General features: G+C 34.4%; 2 protein-coding genes across 5 annotated transcripts; both read left to right on the forward strand.

The window, feature by feature from the left end:
• Positions 1 to 1,046: 1,046 nt before the first annotated feature.
• LOC106137431 (b(0,+)-type amino acid transporter 1) lies at positions 1,047 to 20,253 on the forward strand. 3 transcript variants are annotated; one of them, XM_060949141.1, is made up of 9 exons: positions 1,047 to 1,181; positions 6,847 to 7,096; positions 7,209 to 7,478; positions 11,256 to 11,381; positions 11,768 to 11,912; positions 13,685 to 13,912; positions 14,087 to 14,183; positions 18,474 to 18,795; positions 20,102 to 20,253. In XM_060949141.1, the coding sequence occupies exons 2-9, from the start codon at positions 6,853 to 6,855 to the stop codon at positions 20,164 to 20,166; spliced, it is 1,497 nt and encodes a 498-aa protein (XP_060805124.1). In that variant the 5' UTR covers positions 1,047 to 1,181; positions 6,847 to 6,852; the 3' UTR covers positions 20,167 to 20,253. The 3 variants fall into 3 exon arrangements, with proteins under 3 accessions (XP_060805124.1, XP_060805123.1, XP_060805125.1); XM_060949140.1 differs by lacking the exon at positions 1,047 to 1,181 and adding an exon at positions 3,463 to 3,649; XM_060949142.1 differs by lacking the exon at positions 1,047 to 1,181 and having other exon boundaries at positions 6,966 to 7,106.
• On the forward strand, positions 7,602 to 11,249 carry LOC106137432 (uncharacterized). 2 transcript variants are annotated; one of them, XM_013338257.2, is made up of 4 exons: positions 7,602 to 8,382; positions 8,450 to 8,793; positions 9,874 to 10,057; positions 10,365 to 11,249. In XM_013338257.2, exons 2-4 carry the CDS (start codon positions 8,465 to 8,467, stop codon positions 10,509 to 10,511), a joined length of 660 nt encoding a protein of 219 aa, XP_013193711.1. In that variant the 5' UTR covers positions 7,602 to 8,382; positions 8,450 to 8,464; the 3' UTR covers positions 10,512 to 11,249. The 2 variants fall into 2 exon arrangements, with proteins under 2 accessions (XP_013193711.1, XP_013193712.1); XM_013338258.2 differs by having other exon boundaries at positions 7,603 to 8,382; positions 8,464 to 8,793.
• Positions 20,254 to 20,453: the final 200 nt, after the last annotated feature.

Raw genomic sequence — 20,453 nt, forward strand, 5'->3', positions numbered from 1 at the left:
TTTTATAATTTAGGTATCCATTGAGCTAAACGTTGCCTTCGAGTTATTTCTAGAGAATTTTTTTCTGTCTACCCTGTCAATTGTGTAGACGCAAAGCCAGGCAAGCAAATTATATAAAAGCAAATTATTCGAGTGTCCTCTGAAATTCTAATTTGAATTTATGTCTTTATCAGCCCAAAAACCCTGTTCAAATACATTATAACGCCACACATCATTATCATACAAGCTCATCTTTTATATTTGTGTGTTATTGTATTTTTTATATAATTGGTTGAATAAACTTATCTTCTTTAAGTTATTTCTATGTTAGGTACGCATAGCCCATACTCGTAGTAGTATGTTCCACAGACCAAAATAAAATAAATAATTTTATTATAATGGAATAGCATGATGCTACTGTCGTAGAAGCACTGAACTATTCTTCATGAGAAAGAGCTTTTAATCTCTGGTAAATGCTGATTTCTTTGTGACGTCTATTGACGAATTTAGGTATATACCTACCGGTAAAATTTGGATCCAAAAACACTTCATATTATATTTAGACGATCTTACTTGTCCTGCAGTGACTCGGCAATACTCGGCATGTTTTGAGATCGGCATTTCTTTGTTGTTTAAGCGACTTCAAAAAAGGAGGTGGTTCTCAAGCATATATTTTTTAATATTAGACCTATATTTTCTTTATAACAAAGCAAAAATTCTAACTCCCGCATATCATTAAATTTCACTGTTGTGATTGTTCATATTTTATATATCATATTTTTTCTTATTAATGTTATTTTTTACCGATATTTAATAAACAGCAAGCGAAAATTTAATAATTTTAGTTACGCCCTTAAATTATGAAGATACAATAGTAGATACTATAGGCACACGTAATAACTCGTAGTTTGAGACTCAAACTTTATTTCAAAATAATAATTTATTATAATTCAAGTATATAAAGTTAGCTAGTTTTATTTACACTAGGTCTGACCACGATGTCCAGATGCAATCTTATCGAACAACTTTTGTTATCGAGGTTTCAAATGCTGATAGCAAGGCAGTTGGTACAAGAAAGTGGGCGAGGTTGCACGCCAGCTCGCGCTTGCATTTCGTAGTAATACACGTGTGTGTAATAAAGTTAGCGAGTGCAGTGTTGTGGATTAATTTATTTTTTGATACTCTTGCTTCCCAGAAATAAGGTGAGTTGAGTTATTATGTCATAAATAAGAACTCGATCAAACAAACCATATATATAATTTTTATTTTTTTTAAATTAGTACCGCATTTTTTTTTTTGCGGTGTAGGTAACTACTAATTTTCAAATTTTCTGTCTATAGTAAATCTAGTTTATTTTACTGTCTCGCATGCATTTTCACGCAACAAATTTTAAACCATAATATACATATATAATATAATAGGCACAATATATATATACCTAGGTTTTTTTTATGAGATCTTCAAATATCAGTGATATTTATACAAACATCTTGAGATCGAGTCTGAGTTTGAAAAAGTAATGAGCCTATTTGCTTATTTTTTTTATTTTTTAAAAAGCTTTGTCATAATCACCGCATAATAATTATCAAAAAAGCTTTTACTTGATTTGACCTCGATAATTTAAAAGTATTCATAAAAAGTGTAATTGTATGTGTAAATTTTAAAAGAGTTTTGTGTTATACACATAAGTAGGTACTTACCTACATGGTATATTTGACAATGAAGATAAATAAATAATCTATGTCACCTATTTAAACTTCATGCAAATAATGTTACTTACCTAGATAATGAAGCCATTTAAGCCGAACGTGGCAGAAAGTGTTCGAATAATATAAATTGCGTCTCATCATTATTTCAGACACATGATCTTTATCAGTTCTGACTGCTGCCGATAGAATTCCATTTATGTATATAAATGAGGAAATAATTACATATTTCTATTTTGAAAAACATGTGTTACTTTATGCCGACTTTTAAAGAAAAATTCGATTTGGGTAATAATTCAGTAAAAAAAATATGACTGTAATTGTTTGTATATTTTTATGGAGACAACTTTAATTTATTTATATTAATTAAAACTAATTCTTGTTTTTGTTTCCCATATACCTACTTAATCTAAAATGTCAACTGGAGCTCGCTTGTGTGGAATTTTGGAATTTATAGGATTTTAATCAATCTGTAATATTGAATAGTATACCTAATAATAATAAGCTACTAACTTAGATATCAAACTTATTCATCCCATGAAGGTCAATCAATATTAATGAAGTTAAGAATTTTACAAATAACTACCGGATATTGCCACTGAACATAATGTTATAAGTATAAGTTTTTATTGAAAATTATAACTAAAAGTAGTATGGCACTCAATTTACTCTCGGACTCATGATCTTATTGATTTGCATACCCGCTTGTAAATCTATCTATAACGATTTTATACAGATAGGTAAGTACGTATAAATGTTGATGCAAGCGAAGGTAATAATTTAAGTGAAGGGAACAGATCGCCACTTTATAAAAATATTACTCGTAACTATTAAAATTCGTAAGGTATATTGTAAGATGCTACAAGATAATCAAATAAATTTAAATAAATCGTGAACCCTTCACAGAAACATCGAAAAAGTATCTTTGAAAATATCCCGCTGTGTAGCAAATGCCAGTCTTTTATAATATTACAAACGAAAGAATTCACATTGATCAATGATGGATACCAAGAAATAAATCTGGGTGGCACTGGCATGACATGGATATTAAATTCAGATATGGATATTTACATGGATGTATAGGTATTATATATTTAACACATAGAAATAAAACTAAAGTTAAGGCAAGCCTCAATAGGGTAGGATATTAAATAGACTTGGCTTGGATAAGAATCATATTATGAACTAGCATTTGCCCCCTGCTTCATACATAGCGTACAGAGGAGGGCGAATTGTTTATATTGTTTATTAGAACGGAAAACTAGTCACTTTGATTATAAAGACATGGGCAAAAATTCATATAAATCGCGGCTGGAGCACTAATAAAGACACTTCTCCTTTCATCCAAAACAAGGTGTCTTCTCGTTAACAACAATGTGCACGATAGAAGCCGCAGGCAAAAACTAGTTTAACAATAAAAAAACGACATGTGTAATTATTTGTGGTTACAGAAATAAGAACAACAAAGAACCATTTACGCATTGTTGTGACTATGCAGCAGGATGCTGTTTTGATGCCACATGTTCCCCTTTCCTGCTTTTTGTATTTTTAAATTTGCAAAAACTTGATTAATAATAGAGTACACTATTTGTTAACGTTTTTTTATGCGTCTCGTCCGGCGTCCGTCACGTATTTAGTAAGTGTTGAAATTTGTTTTCATATTGTTGCCGAAATCAAGTATCTAAGTGTGATTAAACATAGATTACTTGCAGAGATTGCTGCTCGTAATGATAAGATTGTAACATGACCACGGTATTATTAAACTTTTATTTTATCAGTATATTTTCAAGCGCGTGCGATGTAATACTCCTATTCCTACTTATATTTAGGTATAAACTAAAAGAACTATAATTACATTTAGATAAACAGTAACCGGTCTCATTTGACTATAGTACGTTTCGGTATAGTCCGTAGTATTCCGGTTCAGACTAAGTATGTCGACTACTAGTATTACAAACAAACAGGTAATTTCTATGTATTAAACAGGTAAATATATTTGGTGAGTGTCCCCGAACCCTGTTTACAGAGGATCCTGAGCAAAATATATTAATAAGTATAATAAAAAAAATTTTATCGCCTTCATTATTATTCCTAATTTAATCCTAAGAGCATCTATCCACTTTGCAACTTACGCTCTGTAACAAACAATATAATCAAGTAACGAATTGACTAAAGTTTAATAAAAAGAAATCAAATAATAAAAAAAAAACAAAAATATGATTTCTCTTCCACGATTGAACTCAATTTTCTTTAACTATATACAAATAGATCATTGGAGAAAATTGCGTTCAAACATAAGCTACACACAAATAGTATTTATACCATTAAAACTACTGTTTACACAGCATTAGTCCAAATAAATATACCGAGGACAACTGGTGTTTACTAAGCGTTAAGCTGACCGTTTGACCATGAATTAAATAGCCAAGATTTTTCTATATATTTGTTATTATTGAGACGTTTTTACTACGCCTGTCTATGTATAATCCGTGGCTCTCTTGATTTAGAAAATCACGATTATATTCGATTGGAAATTTGTCATTTAAAAATCCTATGAAGTATGGTAGATGTTATTAAAACATAATAATAAAATTTGAAATTAACAAAAAAAAAATTGAAAATAAAAATGAGTTACTAAATGGTCTCCTCTTGGTAAACGATAGTGACTATTGTTACTCATACACACTAACTAAATAGATGCTCATTCACTTGTATTCAGACTAACCACAAATGATGATAACATAAAGATTAATTGTCGTGAAAGAAAATCAGAAAGGTCACCGTTTAATTCAGAAGCAGTTAAGGTTTGTTATAATATCTTGATAAATAAATAATAACATTTTTATTAATACATAACAAAGATGCCGAAAAGTTAAAATAATAACAAAATGCCTTATGTCATCGTTTTAATAACAATGTCAGTAAATTACCATTACCACAGAACACCAGTATTGATTATTAGCTTTGTAATGAAGAAATGGTTATGGTCAGTAAGTCCACATTAGCACATCATATTTTATGTGAACTGCTAATGGCTTCTTATCTTAAATGCAAAACGTGTTTCCAAGGAATATAATTATTACTTTTTTATGAGAAAGGATTTTAGAAGATTTTAAAAAAAGATGTATACTGAAGATGTAAATTAAATGTAAAAATTTTTGTTACTGAAATAAAAATTAGGAAATTAGATAATAACGAGAAATGAGAGAGCCCTTTGCTAAGAATTGAAATAAATAATAGTAATCACTATTTTAGATTTTTATGTCAAATTCAAATTTAAGCAAAACTTATAAGCTTCAAGTAGCTTCAGATAATATGTGTTTGTTCAGATAAAGAAGGCGTAGAACGTAGAAATTTTCACGTAAATCGATCGCCAAATTGGCATATCACAATTTAACAATCGCAATATCGTGAGAACAGAGTTATCCTTATGCTAATATTGCGGCCCCGTACCTTGAATTCGCATTATGATAATTAATGAATGAAATGGCAACGAACCTAAATTCTTAGTATACTTATTAATAATTACGAGATGATTAAAGTTGATAATTATGAAAATAAAGATTTATGGTAATTGGAGATCTTCAGGAAGTTGCTTAAGTGGAAGATCTGAAAATAAAATAAAAGAATATCTAAAAAAAATTTTTCTGTTAATCTATTTTGATGAGTACAATACACTAGGACACTAGATACATATTTTCGTTTTTACATGATAACAAAAGTAACTACTTGTACATTTTTCTATAAAAGTGAAGAGTTCTAATATGATGTCGAATATCAGATGATATATTAACTTTCCTAGACAGGGTTAATTTAAAATTTTACTGCTGGAATTTGACAATATACTCGTACATTTAAAAATAAATTATATTGCTAACACTTCATGGTCTTAAATCTCGTCAAACAGAGACTTCTACTCACTTTAGGCAAAAGGTAAATGAGAATAACATTGAGCATCATCAAGATCTAAGTACATACTTACTTTAAATTAAGTGGGTCATTCTATCTCAAAAGTTAGTACCATAGTACTAACAATTAACTAATATTAAGCGATTCGTCTCTTCCGTCCGGCCGTAAGTGGGTCTTTAACTATTTAATCTTATAGTGCCTGTATGTGTGGTCGTAATTCATTCTCTCTTTATATCTGGGGTTCAATCAAGGTGACTTTATTCATGTATATATTGTTCCCACGACATATGTTCACACGTGTTTTGATTATACCTAAGTACCCGTTATCCATATTTTTCAAGTTATGGACTGCAGTCCTTGCAAATATAAATTTTCAAATAAAAGAAGAATAAAAAGTTTATAAAAAATAAGTCTTTCCCTTGATTGACTTTCCTATCTCAAATAATTTTGGTTTCATACTTTAAATCTACGATAAAAAAAAAAAAAATTGATCTTATTGGATTCATAGATTTTTCATACATATCTGACTGAAGCACGTGAAATGACCTCTTGACCTTGCTCGGCGGTCTTGCTGACCAGTCCTGTCCCCAGTGATCCTGGGCACTTATAGTTCGTTCACCGTGCCTGCATTCCTCACTATTGTCGGTGTCATGTGTGACCGGACACAGTAATGTGTAAAATGATCTTGTATTCGATTGGCGGAGATGTAAAAATACGTATTTTTAGAATTATGACGCAAATCATAAAAATTAAACAAAATATTGAATAATTCTTTAATTATATAAAAGATAATACAATTGTACAATAAAAATTAATACTAATTAAACGTAAGTTTTTCAACAAACTAGACTATATTTATTTAATCAAACATGAATAATTAGAAATGTTTAAATAATAAAGATAAAATTTTTCGTTGATAAATTATTACAGACTAACGATGTTGACCTTAGGGTCATAGTGTGGCATTATCTAATTCAATTAGTTACTAGGGTGTCATTTTGTAATTTACTTTCTTTCGTTTATTACATGACGTGTAGCAATTTTATGACGCGACCTCGTTTGAACATAATGGTATTAGGACTGTTATAGAGTTGTCTAAGTAGATTTAATTAAAGTACCACAGTTTCTATTAAAATGTCAAAGCACATAACCGTAAGATAATATATATTAAAGATAAAAGTCACTAAATCTACGTAAAATCGAGTTTCTTTTAGACTTAGTTATATAATTGATAAATTTTTTATTGTTGCAGAAAACCATGGCCGCAAATGATGCGGCAGAATCTGAAAAAATGCAAATATCAAATGGCGGAGTAGACAGTATCGCAGGAAGTACAGTTAAATTAAAAAGAGAACTTGGCTTATTTTCTGCAGTTAATCTGATTCTTGGTGTAATGATTGGCTCAGGAATATTCGTCTCCCCGGCTTCAGCTTTAGAATATTCGGGCTCCGTGGCATTATGTTTAATTATATGGACAGTTTCTGGAATAATATCCTTATTAGGTGGGTGTAGGTAGGTAAGATACCTAACGTCTTTAATTAATTATCAGCACTTTCAATGTTGATCTTTAATCTTTGTTCCGGATGACCATTTCAAAATATAAATATTTTTTAGGAGCCTTGTCTTTCGCTGAGTTGGGTACGGTGGTAAACAAATCTGGTGCTGAATATTCATATTTCCAAGAGGCATTTGGTGGAATTCACAGATATTGGGGGCCATTACCCTCTTTTATCTGCGCATGGATATACGTTATGATACTCCGACCGGCAGAGGTTGCTATCATTGTTATGACTTTTGCCGAATACGCGATACAACCATTTACTACGGAACTACAGGCGGATTACAAAATAATGGCTATTAAATTAGCATCGTTATCGGCTTTGTGTAAGTATTGTGATTTAATATCATATTTTTTAGAACATCACAAAAAAACCATATCATCCTTAATTGAGTTAGTTAAATACAAATGGAATATTTGGCATTGGGTGCCAAACATTCCATTTGTAGGTACATTTTGAAATGAAATTATTACATATAATGAAAAAAAAACACTACTGTAAAATATATTTTTTTCAATTCATAAGCATACATATTGCATCTTTGATTATACCATACCAACTACGTCTTTGGATAAGATTTAAATCTGTAACTTTTTCATTTGGGCACCATTACCTACGAACGTGGCCTTTCCAACAGCTTATCCTATCAAAAAAATAAAATGGAATAAGGGGTTTTTGCAGGGGAATCTAACCCGTATTGGATCGATCATGGTTACATTGTACATCCAATTGCCTGAACGGGCAGTTCCCTCACGATGTTTACCTCAGTGTAACAGCATTAATTAGTATTCAAATTAATGCACATAACTTCGGAAATAGTCATTGGTACGTGGTCGAGGCGGGATTTGAACCTATGCCTTTTTGCATTACCTGCATTTTAACCGGGCCTGCGCCTAAACCTAAACGAGTTGATCATCTACGCTCTGAAATTGTTACATACTAATTATTATTCTGGCGTTATTCAAATCAAGTTAAATCAAGAATCCGCACTTCACTACCGTGTTAGTGGCATAAGCAATAAAAAAAATATTGTCTGTCACGTCCGCTGTCGCTGTCAGTTTTGTTTTGTTCTGTTTGACATTGTCAGTCTGTGCATCTTTTAAATAGGAATTTGAAACGTATTTTTCTGAAGTTTTTGTTTTGTGCTTTCTATTAAACTACTTATTTAAATAGTTCTACTTCAAAAAATATTCATAATTGTACATATTTCAACAAGCAGCTTATACCAGGTAAGTATTATTAGAGTAAATACGTTATTTTCCGCATCAATTCTGTAGACTACTAATAATTGTTTAGTTATTACTTTTCAGGATGCCTTACGAACGCAATACTCAAACGCAGGACACCATAAAACGAGAAATAAAAGCCTTACAAGCCCGGTGCGTCGATACATACAATGTAATAGATAATTCGCCTTCCGATATACCATATATAACGCCAGAAAACGCTAACGAAAAGGCGCTTTGTTACATAGAAGGTTTGAAATCAGAGATTGAAAATTCGAATACGCCAATTACCACCGATGATAATTTGCTTACCAGCCAGTTTTTGAATGAAATCAAGGAAAAAACTAAACAGGTTGAGGAATTAGCCGCTTACACGAAAGGGGCTATTCATGATGTAGAAAATGAAATAAATAGGTAAGTAAATTAAAGTTTACCAGCATCATGTTTACTATGCACAATCAGTGGTGGAGAAACATTACTCTTTATTGTTAAATTTTGATTGCACAAGGTAGTTTTGTTTTCTTTTGTTAATTCTATTTTTAATAATACCTTTTAATTCTGTTTGTTTACAATGTGTTATGATTGTGTGATTAAGAATTATTTATAGTACCTATTGTGAACTCTTAAAGTCATTCACCAGGCCTGAATCCTGTGTTTTTGCTGCAAACATCATGAACGCCATACAGTTGGTATCATGTGATGCACTATGGTGCATCATAATATGTTATGCACATATTTTAAAATGACGAAGGTTAAGCAGTCATTGACTCAAAGTATGCAAACAGCTGCATTCTAAAAATAACTGAGTTCTATACATGATCTGTAAAATATAATATAAATTCATAAAGTTGTTTTTGCATGAAGGAGTACCTAACAATATAATAACAAATAAATCATTTATTCATAACCCAATTTGTTAGTTTACAAGGTCAGCTTAAACATAGCGTAGGCCGGGTTAGTTTTAAATTTGCATTAAAGGTTGAATCCCTCACATTGAGACTAGTAAAATAACTGTATATTATTTGTTCAACTTATTTAACTACAAAAGTTTCAAGTGTGTTTGTACATATACACACACACACACACATATATATATATACATGTATGTAAAATATATTTTCACATAATTTCCCATTTGTTACATTAGTATGCAGCATGATTATTATCATAGGTCTAAAGTTTGATACTCTTCCCATTCTTCACTGACAAAAATATATTCAGTTTATTTTATATATTGTATTTCATATTCATATATGTATAATCACTTCTATGTCCCATGCGGGGTAGACACAACCAACAGTTTTCAAATATTGATAGGCCACATTCAGCTGTTTGACTTAATGATAATCCATCAGTTAAAATTAGTCACTGCTTCTTAAAAAGTTCAATTGGAACCGAATTTGAGATTTTAAAACTAATGAAACAGCAAGTGAATTTATATTAATTAAAAGATGAGAGACTCATTTATTAATTACATTCATCTAATCAATTCAGGTTAAACACGCTGATACAAACGGCACAAGAAGTTAAATCCCGGCCGGCAACAAGAACGCAGGAAGTTAAGCCGGAGCACCTGCAGAAAGCTAAGGAGAGGTTCAAAACAATGAAGACGGAACTCCATGGACTGCTCGCCTCCTTGTTTCCAAACAGTTCAGAAGAAATTCAAGGTGTACTTGGGGTGAGTTGATTGTAAATAAGCTGGAGAAGTTATCATTAATACGTAAATTTTAAATACATGTGCCATGTGGTTTCCGACGCTTTAAAATAGAACCACTCCCATATCTTTTCCATGGATGTTGTGAAATACGACTAAGGGGTAGGCTTATTAACTTGGGATTCCTCTTGAACGCAATGGGCTGCAACCTGTTACTACTTCAATCTCAGTTCTATCATAAAGTCAAACAGCTGAATGTGGTCTATTAGTATCTCCAAGATTGTTGGCTCTGTCTATGTACATAAGTATAACATCCATCCATTCATTTCAGATTCTTATGGCAGAGAGGCTAAACGAAAACTCGAATGGATATGTTCCGGTCACCACAGAGAATTATAAAATTATGGAGTTGCTAAAAGACCTAAATATTGTAACCGCCAACCCTTACAACAATATGGAGATCAAGATGGCTTATTAGAATTAATCCAATCTCATCTAGTATAGGTCTTAGCCTTTTATTTATACTTATTTTAAGACTAGCATTTGCTCGCAGATTTGTCCATTTAATTTATGTTTAACACAAATCACATGCAAATAGATTTTTCTCGGATACAAACTATGTTCCATTCAGTACTCACAAATATTTTTTATTATGATTGATCAAGTATAGGTGATGTGTGAAAAGGAGACAAATAAATACACTTGTCTTGTATATATTTTTCTAACATTTTTTTAACGAGGCTTTAATTGCTTTGCTATTTCAGCCTCATAGGGAACTTCCCAGGAAAAATCTGTTATCCCACAAAGATATATGCTTTTTGCAACATCACAGCTGTGTTAAATGTTCTTCTTAAAGTTTCTACAGATTATAGATTATGTTTTATTAAAGTGGAGAATACATTCAGAAAATCATTGTGAAGTATATTTGTAAGTGTAGTCATAAAATGGACCAAATATTTTAATTTTTTTCAAATAAATATTTTATTGAATCCATATTTTTTTATTTTTCATAAGTGCCTGATAAAATATAAAATCTTTGCAGTCTTATACACCACCAACTTAAAGTTTTTCTGTTTAGTCAGCTGGTTGACTGGTAGAGAATGCCAAACGGCATTAAGTCCGCCTTATGTACCTTTTTTTTGCAACAAAGTTTTAAATAAATAAATTGTAGTCATTGAACAACCCTGTAAGAAGTAACACTATAATAATTTTTATATTTCAGTTATCATGACATTCATCAACATAACGAGCGTAAAATTGTTTGTGAAAGTTCAGAACGTTTTTGGAATCTGCAAAGTGTTTGCTTGTCTGGTCGTCATAGGCGGTGGAATCTATGAAATAGCTAGAGGTAAAAGAAAATTAAATTCGTTCACTAAATTTATAAACATACAAATTCTCGTCTGGTAGCAAATAAAAAAATATAGCAGATTTAAAAACATTAAATACCTACATATAATCACGTCTTTATCCCCTGCGGGCAAGTCAAAGCCACCAGTCTTGAAAATACTGAAAGGCCACGCTCAGCTGTAAGGCTCAATGATGGAATCGAGATTCAAATAGCGACAGGTCGCTAGCCGATCGCCAAAAAAAAACAAGTTTACAAGCCCTTCCTTTAGTCGCCTTTTACGACATCCACGGGAAACTGATGGAGTGTACCCACCTATTATTTTTTGTATTAGTGCTGGAAACCGCTTTTTCTTCAGTTATTTACCAATAAATAAATGTTTGATTCAGGCAACACAGCCCACTTAAATAAAGGCTTCGAGGGGAGTACAACGAATCCAGGGAGCATTGCCCTCGCCCTGTATTCAGGCCTGTGGGCGTACGATGGCTGGAACAGTGTCACTGTGGTCACAGAGGAGATCATCAACCCCAGTGTGTAAGTATGTTCTAAACATTTCTTATAGTATCTACAAAATTCTTATTTTATATCAGTCGTCCTAGAATGCACCTTCATACCAAAAATTTAAAAGCTAATTTTGCGTGGAAATGTTAAGTCAAATTCAAATTCAAAATTTTTTATTCATTACTAAAGGATACTATATATCGCTTAATAATTGTCAAAACGTATGGTTTAACAACATTGGTTGGCGTCAAATAAATTACTTAAAAACTAAGTTTACTGCCGCTTCCAAGGCGTCAGTGCAGAAGAAGCGGTAACAAACTGCACTGCAGCATTTTCTTAGGTAAGTTGATCCTCGTATTGTTATTCCCGGTTGCGTCCTCTCTGGAGAAGTGACCTGTGACCACAATACATACATACATACATAAAATCACGCCTCTTTCCCGGTGGGGTAGACAGAGACTATCTCTTTCCACATGCCACGATCTCTGCACACTTCCTACGCTTCATCCACATTCATAACTGACTTCATGCAAGCTCGGTGGTTTCGGGTACTCTTGACCTGACCGTTTACCAGGACGTCCTTATATTATTGACCACAATATGGGAGTAAATCAAGTTTGTAGGTGCGCAACTGGTGTAAAAACTCGAATTACCCAATACCATAGGATCTACAAACATACATACATACATATATATGGTCACGTCTATCTCCCTTGCGGGGTAGACAGCGCCAACAGTCTTGAAAAGACTGAATGGCCACGTTCAGCTATTTGGCTTAACGATGGAATTGAGATTCAAATAGTGACAGGTTGCTAGCCCATCGCCTAAAAAAGAATCCCAAGTTTGTAAGCCTATCTCTACGTCGCCTTTTACGACATCCATAGGAAAGAGATAGAGTGGTCCTATTCTTTTTTGTATTGGTGCCGGGAACCACACGGCACTAATACACCATAGGATCTAATACCCCGGATCTCGGTCGCAAGGAGCCGCACCTCGAGCTCCTCTTCAGAGATGCGAGGATTTTTTATCAATGATATTAATAGCAGGTACATACATACATATAATCACGTCTAAATCCCTTGCGGGGTAGGCAGAGCCAACAATAAAGGTTGATAGGCCACGTTCAGACGTTTGGCTTAATGATAGAATTGAGATTCAAATAGTGACAGGTTGCTAGCCCATCGCCTAAAAGAAGAATCTCAAGTTTAAGTATATCCCTTAGTCGCATTTTAATTTTGACGACATCCATGGGAATGGGACGGTGTGGTGGTCCTATTTCTTTTATTATTGGTGCTGGGAACCACACGGCATTAAAAGCAGGTGCAAGAAAAAACAGGAAGTCACTCCTGAGGAAGAATGATTAAGCCTGTTTTGAAAGCGCTGTTTAGCCTTTTTTACCACCTTCAAAGAAAAAATAGTTCTCAGTTTGACCCGTATGTAGGTTTGTATATATCTTTGTATTATATATACATATGTGTGTTGGTCCGCGATTATCTCACGTTTCGCTGAACCGATTTTGATACGGTTTTCGGGAGAGTGTTTGTTACACTTAGGAGAAGTTTTTAGAAATTTAACCGACTTCAAAAAAGAGGCTATTGATTGGAGGCGGTTCTCTTTTTAGAAAAGTTATTCGTTGTGCAATAAGAGGCGTAAACAAAGATTTATTTATTTCAAGCATTAGAAGCCATTAACCAACAAATAATCACGACATCTCCTACCTTCCGCTTCTTCTCCTTCTGCTTTGTGTTGTTTTGTATGTTTTACTCTTATGGTGCAATAAAGAGTTTTATCTATCTATCTTCCAGCAACGTTCCGCTCAGCATATCAATCGCGGTGCCTCTAATAACTGCTCTATACGTCTTCATGAACGTAGCGTACATGACAGTGCTGAGTTATGCGGAAATGACGTCAGTGCCGGCTGTGGCAGTGGCGTTCGGGGCCAGGGTGCTGGGGCCGGCCAGCTTCTTGATACCTCTCGGTGTTGCCATGGCGACCTTCGGGTGCGCTATGAGCGTCCAATTCGGGGTTACCAGGTGAGATATTTTTTTTTCTTAAGTGTAATTTTAATTCGCATCGTGTACATATAGTCACTATATGTACATACATAAAGTCACTACTACATATGTATAAGGTTAGGGTCCATGTCATGGATACGTATCCTTATAGTTTGAGGATATGTTTTAATAATTAAATTGAAATGGTTCCAGAGTTTGCTATACAGCAGCCCGGGGTGGACACATGCTGGAAGTATTCTCTTATGTCAACGTCAAGAGATTGACGCCGGCTCCCGCGGTCGCCTTCCAAGTGAGTATACATACAAACATACAAATAATCACGTCTATATCCCTAGCGGAGTAGACAGAGCCTACAGTCTTGTAAAGACTGATAGGCCACGTTTGTTTTGCATTAAGATAGGATTGAGATTCAAATAGTGACAGGTTGCTAGCCCATCGCCTAAAAGAAGAATCCCGAGTTTGTAAGCCTACCCCTTAGTCGGCTTTTACGACATCCATGGGAAAGAGATGGAGTGGTCCTATTCTTTTTTGTATTGGTGCCGGGAACCACACGGCACAAGTGAGTATTCATCAATCAATTCCACCATTAAGCCATACAGCTGAACGTGGCCTATTAGTCCTTCCAAACTTTATGAGAGTGTTGTTGCATGTGTCTACCTTTTGCAGGATAAAGATATATATGTATGTACTAGTTGTTGTCCGCGACTTCGACCGCGTAAATTTCGAGTTGAATCAAAAAAATTTTTTTCAATAATAAAAAAAAGTCAAAAGTACCCGAAACCGCCGAGCTTGCATGAAGGAAGAGAGTTATGAATGTGGATGAAGAGAAGGAAGTATGCAGAGATCGTGGCAAGTGGAAAGAGGTAGTCTCTGCCTACCCCTCCGGGAAAGAGGCGTGATTTTATGTATGTATGTATGTAAAAAAAAATAATCTGATGAAACAATGATCAACACATCGTTTTTATTAAAAAAAAATAATATGTATGTATATGGGTACCAACATGTCGCTTGTTACTAGTGTCACAAACTTTAAAATTAATTATCAATAAAATAAAGAAAATTTTATCATTAATAGTACTGATTACATTTTTCATAATTTTAAATTTTATGATTATGATAAGTATTTGTAACGTAATAAATTACTATGCAAGATAAAATCGTTTAATTCCTTAAATTTGTTTATTGTATAAAATGGCAAAAGATTAGATTCATTAACAACTTATTATGTAAAATGATAAGTGCTCGACATAGTAATAAGGAAATTTTGTTTTATTATCATTTGTCATCATTTCTCTCTCTCTCTCACGTCATAGCGGAAATCCAAAGGCTGCCCGCGACTTCGTTCGTCTTAAAGTTAAAACTGCATTAGATACTGCAAAGTTTCATGAATCATATTTGTATATCCACTCATCCTTACAAACTTTCGCTGTATTGTTTGTTTGTTTGTTTCGTTCCCGGCACCAATAGAAAAAAGAACAGGACCACTCAATCTCTTTCCCATGGATGTTGTTTAAGGCCACTAAGGGATAGGTTTATACAATTGGGATTCCTCTTTTAGGCGATTGGCTAGCAATCTATTACTATTTGAATCTCAATTCTATCATTAAGTCTTAACAGCTGAACGTGGCCTATCAGTCTTTACAAGACTGTTGGCTCTGCCTTCGCCGCAGGGGATATAGACGTGATTATATGTTATGCATACATACATACATAAAATCACGCCTCTTTCCCGGAGGGGTAGGCAGAGACTACCTCTTTCCACTTGCCACGATCTCTGCATACTTCTTTCGCTTCGTCCACATTCATAACTCTCTTCATACAAGCTCGGCGGTTTCGGGTACTTTTGACCTGACCCTTTACCAGGACGTCCTTAATTTGATCAAGATACGTTCGTCTAGGTCTTCCCACTCCGACCTTTCCCTCCACACTCTCCTTGTATATCTGCTTAGTCAACCTGCTTTCATTCATCCTCTCCACATGACCGAACCATCTTAACATACCCTTTTCTATTCCTGTAACTACATCTTCTTTCACATCACAACATTCCCTTATCACGCTGTTCCTTATCCTGTCACTCAATTTCACACCCATCATACTCCTTAACGCTCTCATTTCCACTGCATTTATTCTGCTTTCATGCTTCTTTTGCCATACCCAACTTTCACTCCCATACATTAATGTCGGGACCAACACGCCCCTGTGCACAGCCAGTCGAGCCTTTTTGGATAGTTTCTGACTGCTCATAAAGGCATGCAAAGCTCCATTCACCATGTTCCCCGCGTTCACTCTCCTTTCAATATCACTATCATACTTGCCATCTGATGTAAACTTTGATCCTTTGATATACAAACTCTTTCACTTGCTCCACTTTTTCTCCTCCAATCAAAATATTACATGCTGTCATTTCTTTCTCCATTTCAAAAACCAGTGTTTTAGTTTTACTTACGTTCACTTTCATTCCTTTCTCTTTTAAAGCTTCATGCATACAGTTTACCATCTCCTGTAACTCCTCCGCTGATGACGCCAGTATAACCTGATCGTCGGCATAGAGCAGACATTTGACGAGTAACTCATTCATCCTTAATCCACTTTTAGACTCTTTCAAATCTGTCAAACAGCTATCCATAAATAGGTTGAACAGCCACGGTGACGCAACACATCCTTGCCTAACGCCTTTCTCAATCTTAAACCACTCAGTGTGCGCTCCGTTTATCCTGACACAAGCACTCGAATCCTCATATAAGGATTTCAGTGCTCGTATTAAGAGACTGCTCACCCCATGCATAGAAAGTGCTGACCACAATTCATTCCTCTCAACTCTGTCATAGGCCTTTTCCAGATCTACGAATGTGCAATAGACTTTTTGACTCTTGGCCAAAAACTTTTCGGCTATGCACCGCAAGGAAAAGACCTGATCAGTACATCCCATTCCCTTTCGAAATCCCGCTTGAGCATCCCATATTTTGTCATCAGTTTCATTCCTGACTCTATTAATCAATACCTTAGCATACAATTTGCCGACGACGCTAAGCAGGCTTATACCACGATAATTTTTGCAGTCCAGCTGTGACCCTTTTCCTTTGTAAAGTGGCACGATAACAGCCTTACACCAATCTTTTGGTACTCGGCCGCTTCTCCAACACAAATTGAAAAGGCAGTACAACTGACTAGCTACTACGCCTTTTCCTGCTTTAAGCATCTCGACCGACACTCTATCACACCCAGCAGCCTTTCCCGCTTTCATACTCTTAAGTGCTTCCACAATTTCGAACATTTCAATTTCGCCTTCCATCTCATTCTCTTTTTCTTCGCTATAGCAGAAATCTTTCTTATTTCCTTCCTTTTTTTCAAATAAACTTTCAAAATAGTCCTTCCATATCTTTAGTACACATTCTTCTCCTTTCACAACGCTACCATCCTGGCATCTGATCCTAGTCAGCTCTCTGGTTATAGCATTTCCTCGGGCTGACCTTACGGATTTCCAGAATACTTTCAGATTTGACTGAAAGTCTTCTGATAGCCTTTTATCAAAATCCTCTTTATACTCTTCTTTCTTTCTAATCACAGCTTTCTTAACCAAATCTTTCATTTTCTTATATTCCTTACGTGCTTCATTCACATCTTCATCTATAACCTCTTGCATTCTTAAGTTAGCTTTTGCTGCTAACAAATCCAGCCATGCTTTCTTCTTTAATCGCACAAGTTCTTGCACATCTTTACTCATCCACGCATTTTTGTGATTTTTTCCTTTCCTTCTTCTACTTACACCACACACTTCAACAGCTACTTTCACAATTCTTTCTTTAAATTCCTTCCATCCATCTTCAATATCGCTCATTTCATCTAAATCTTCAAATTCATCCTTCAGTCTATTAATATACTTCTTACCTACATCCATATCTTGCAAATTTTCTACTTTTACTCTTTCCAAAGCGCTGGTTTGCTCCCTTACCCTGTGCCGCCAGCGATTGAAGATACCCCTTATCCGGGATATCACCAGTAAATGGTCCGAGTCAATGCCAGCACCGCGATATGCACGGGTATCCAGCACTTTGTTCTTCAATCTTTCATCTACAATCACAAAGTCTATCATACTTTTTAAAATACCTTCCACTCTTGTGTAGGTGTGGATCTCTTTATGTTGAAACATTGAGTTCGACACAAAAAGATCCCACTCTAGACAAATTTCTAATACACTTCTTCCATTATCATTCACCTTTTCGTCACCAAACGCACCAAGCACCTTTTCATATCCATCACGCTTTACACCCACCCATCCATTAAAATCACCTAACATAATAATCTTCTCATTTGGCTTGGTAACTTTCAATACTTCTCTTACACTATTCCAGAACTCCTCGTTTTCGCTTTTTGCTGATGTTGTACCCCTCGAACCCACATCCCAAGGTGCATAAACACCTAGAACGAAGATCCGAGTGATTCCAACTTTCAGCCTATATGTTATGTTTGTTTTTAAACTCTTTATTACACAATATAATGATATAATACAGTAAATACATATATTAGGAGAAAGTATAATTAGTATGATTTAATTAAAAATTCTCCCCTTTTTTTTCAGGCATTCCTTACTACAATATTTATATCAGTTGGCAACATCAAAACCCTAATAGAATTCGCTAGTTGGTTCCTATGGTTTTTCTACGGTCTCGCCATGGTCGCATTGCTAGTGCTGAGAAAGACACAAGCGAACAAACCAAGGCCGTACAGAGTACCGACTCCTGTGCCATGTTTTGTGTTGCTAGTGGCAATATTCCTGTCAGTGTTGCCAATAGTCCACGACCCGTCAATTAAATATTTGATGGCCATCGGCTTTATAGTTTTAGGAGTTATTGTTTATACATTATTTGTATATTATAAGAAGACGCCTACTGTAATTTTAAGTGAGTATTAATTTTTAATTATTTCAGTATTCTGAATTAAGGAGTTTTAATTAGGAACAAGATGGTACAATTGAAGTGAATCGGACATTGTGGTGTGGATTCCTTGCACCATCAAAAAGTGTCTTCAAACGTGTGCTTTTTGTCTTTTGTAAAATCAATACCACTTCTTATGTCAAATTTTGACTGCTATAATATAAAAGGACCACTCCATCTCTTACCCATGGCTGTCGTAAAAGGCGACTTAGGGAAATCCGAAAGAAGGGATTTTTCTTACAGGCGATGGGCTAGCAACCTGTCACTATCTGAATCTTATTTTTATTATTAAGCCAAACAGCTGAAGGTGGCCTAAGTCTTATCAAGACTGTTGGCTCTGTCTATCCCGCAGGGGATATAGACGTGATTAGATGTGTATGTAGAAAAAAAGCTAGATTATAATAAGGAAAATAATAATTATGTTATCTATCAAATTATGAGTTTGGAGAGCTTATAATTAACTTACTAGGTACCTATAAAAGGGGCGTGAAATTATTTCAACTTATTTTGTTGTCGAATACAAGAAATACATTTTAGCGTGAAAAATTTTGCTCAGAGCTTACACGCGTATTTTACTCTGCTATAATATTTTTTTTGTACTAAATTATAAAAAAAAATGAGTGCAATATCGTACATTCCCCTGTTTTAATGCCAACGACTTGATAAGTAGATAGATTACATTGATAAACTAAATACGGTAGACTAATATTGAATGATAACATTCTGCTACAAAAGTGTTTTATCTTGTAGCTCCTTTATTAACTTTGCATTATCACCTTCATAATTACAATTAAAAATGAAGTAAGTACTAGCCAAATAAACTTGACCCGCGTTCTATTAAAATTCCCGATATTACCGTTCCCGTGGTATATTCCAGACATTAATTGAGAAATGTTCAATCTAGGTTATGTTATTTCTGCACACGCAGCATGGTAGCCGCGATAACATTAACACTAGCGCTGTCCCGTTTCGCGTCATAATTAAAAGCGAAACAGCGATATAATTTGTCGCGCGGTGAATACTTTTTGATTTTTTTTTAAACGGCGACGCGCGTTCTATCGTACGGGGACTGAAGATGCCAAATTTCGACAAAATCGATTCATTCGATTTCGGATTTATTTTCAGTTTTTTATTCGTTACAAACAAAAAATCCAAATATTTTCACTTCAGAGTGCCTCATATAAGTGATTAATAATAATGTATTCTTAATTGTTACTTTTAATAACAGTGTTTTTTACCCGTGGTTGTAATTAAGAATGTTTCGTCTTTACAGGAAAATTCACATTAATAACTCAACTACTGTTCGAGAGTGTACCGCCTAGCAAGGGTCAAGACTGAATGCTTTTTCTACTCGATTTTATCTGTAAATATAATGAAAGTACATTTAATACACAAAATAAAATTAAGTTGACATGAAATTACTTAGTTAAATTTTTTGTTTCATTAGTGAAAAAAAACCCATCCTTGAATCCAATCCATCATTTTTGCCAAACAGCTGACCATCACACTTTTCAAGACTGTTGGCTCTGTCTACCCCACAAATGATATAAATGTAGGTATCATGGACGTCCTAAAAAAAGGTCAGGTCAAGTATAGGTACCTTATATCCACGAGGTTTCACGAGG

The sequence above is a fragment of the Amyelois transitella genome, chromosome 18 (genome assembly GCF_032362555.1).
Source record: "Amyelois transitella isolate CPQ chromosome 18, ilAmyTran1.1, whole genome shotgun sequence".
NCBI lineage: Eukaryota > Metazoa > Arthropoda > Insecta > Lepidoptera > Pyralidae > Amyelois > Amyelois transitella.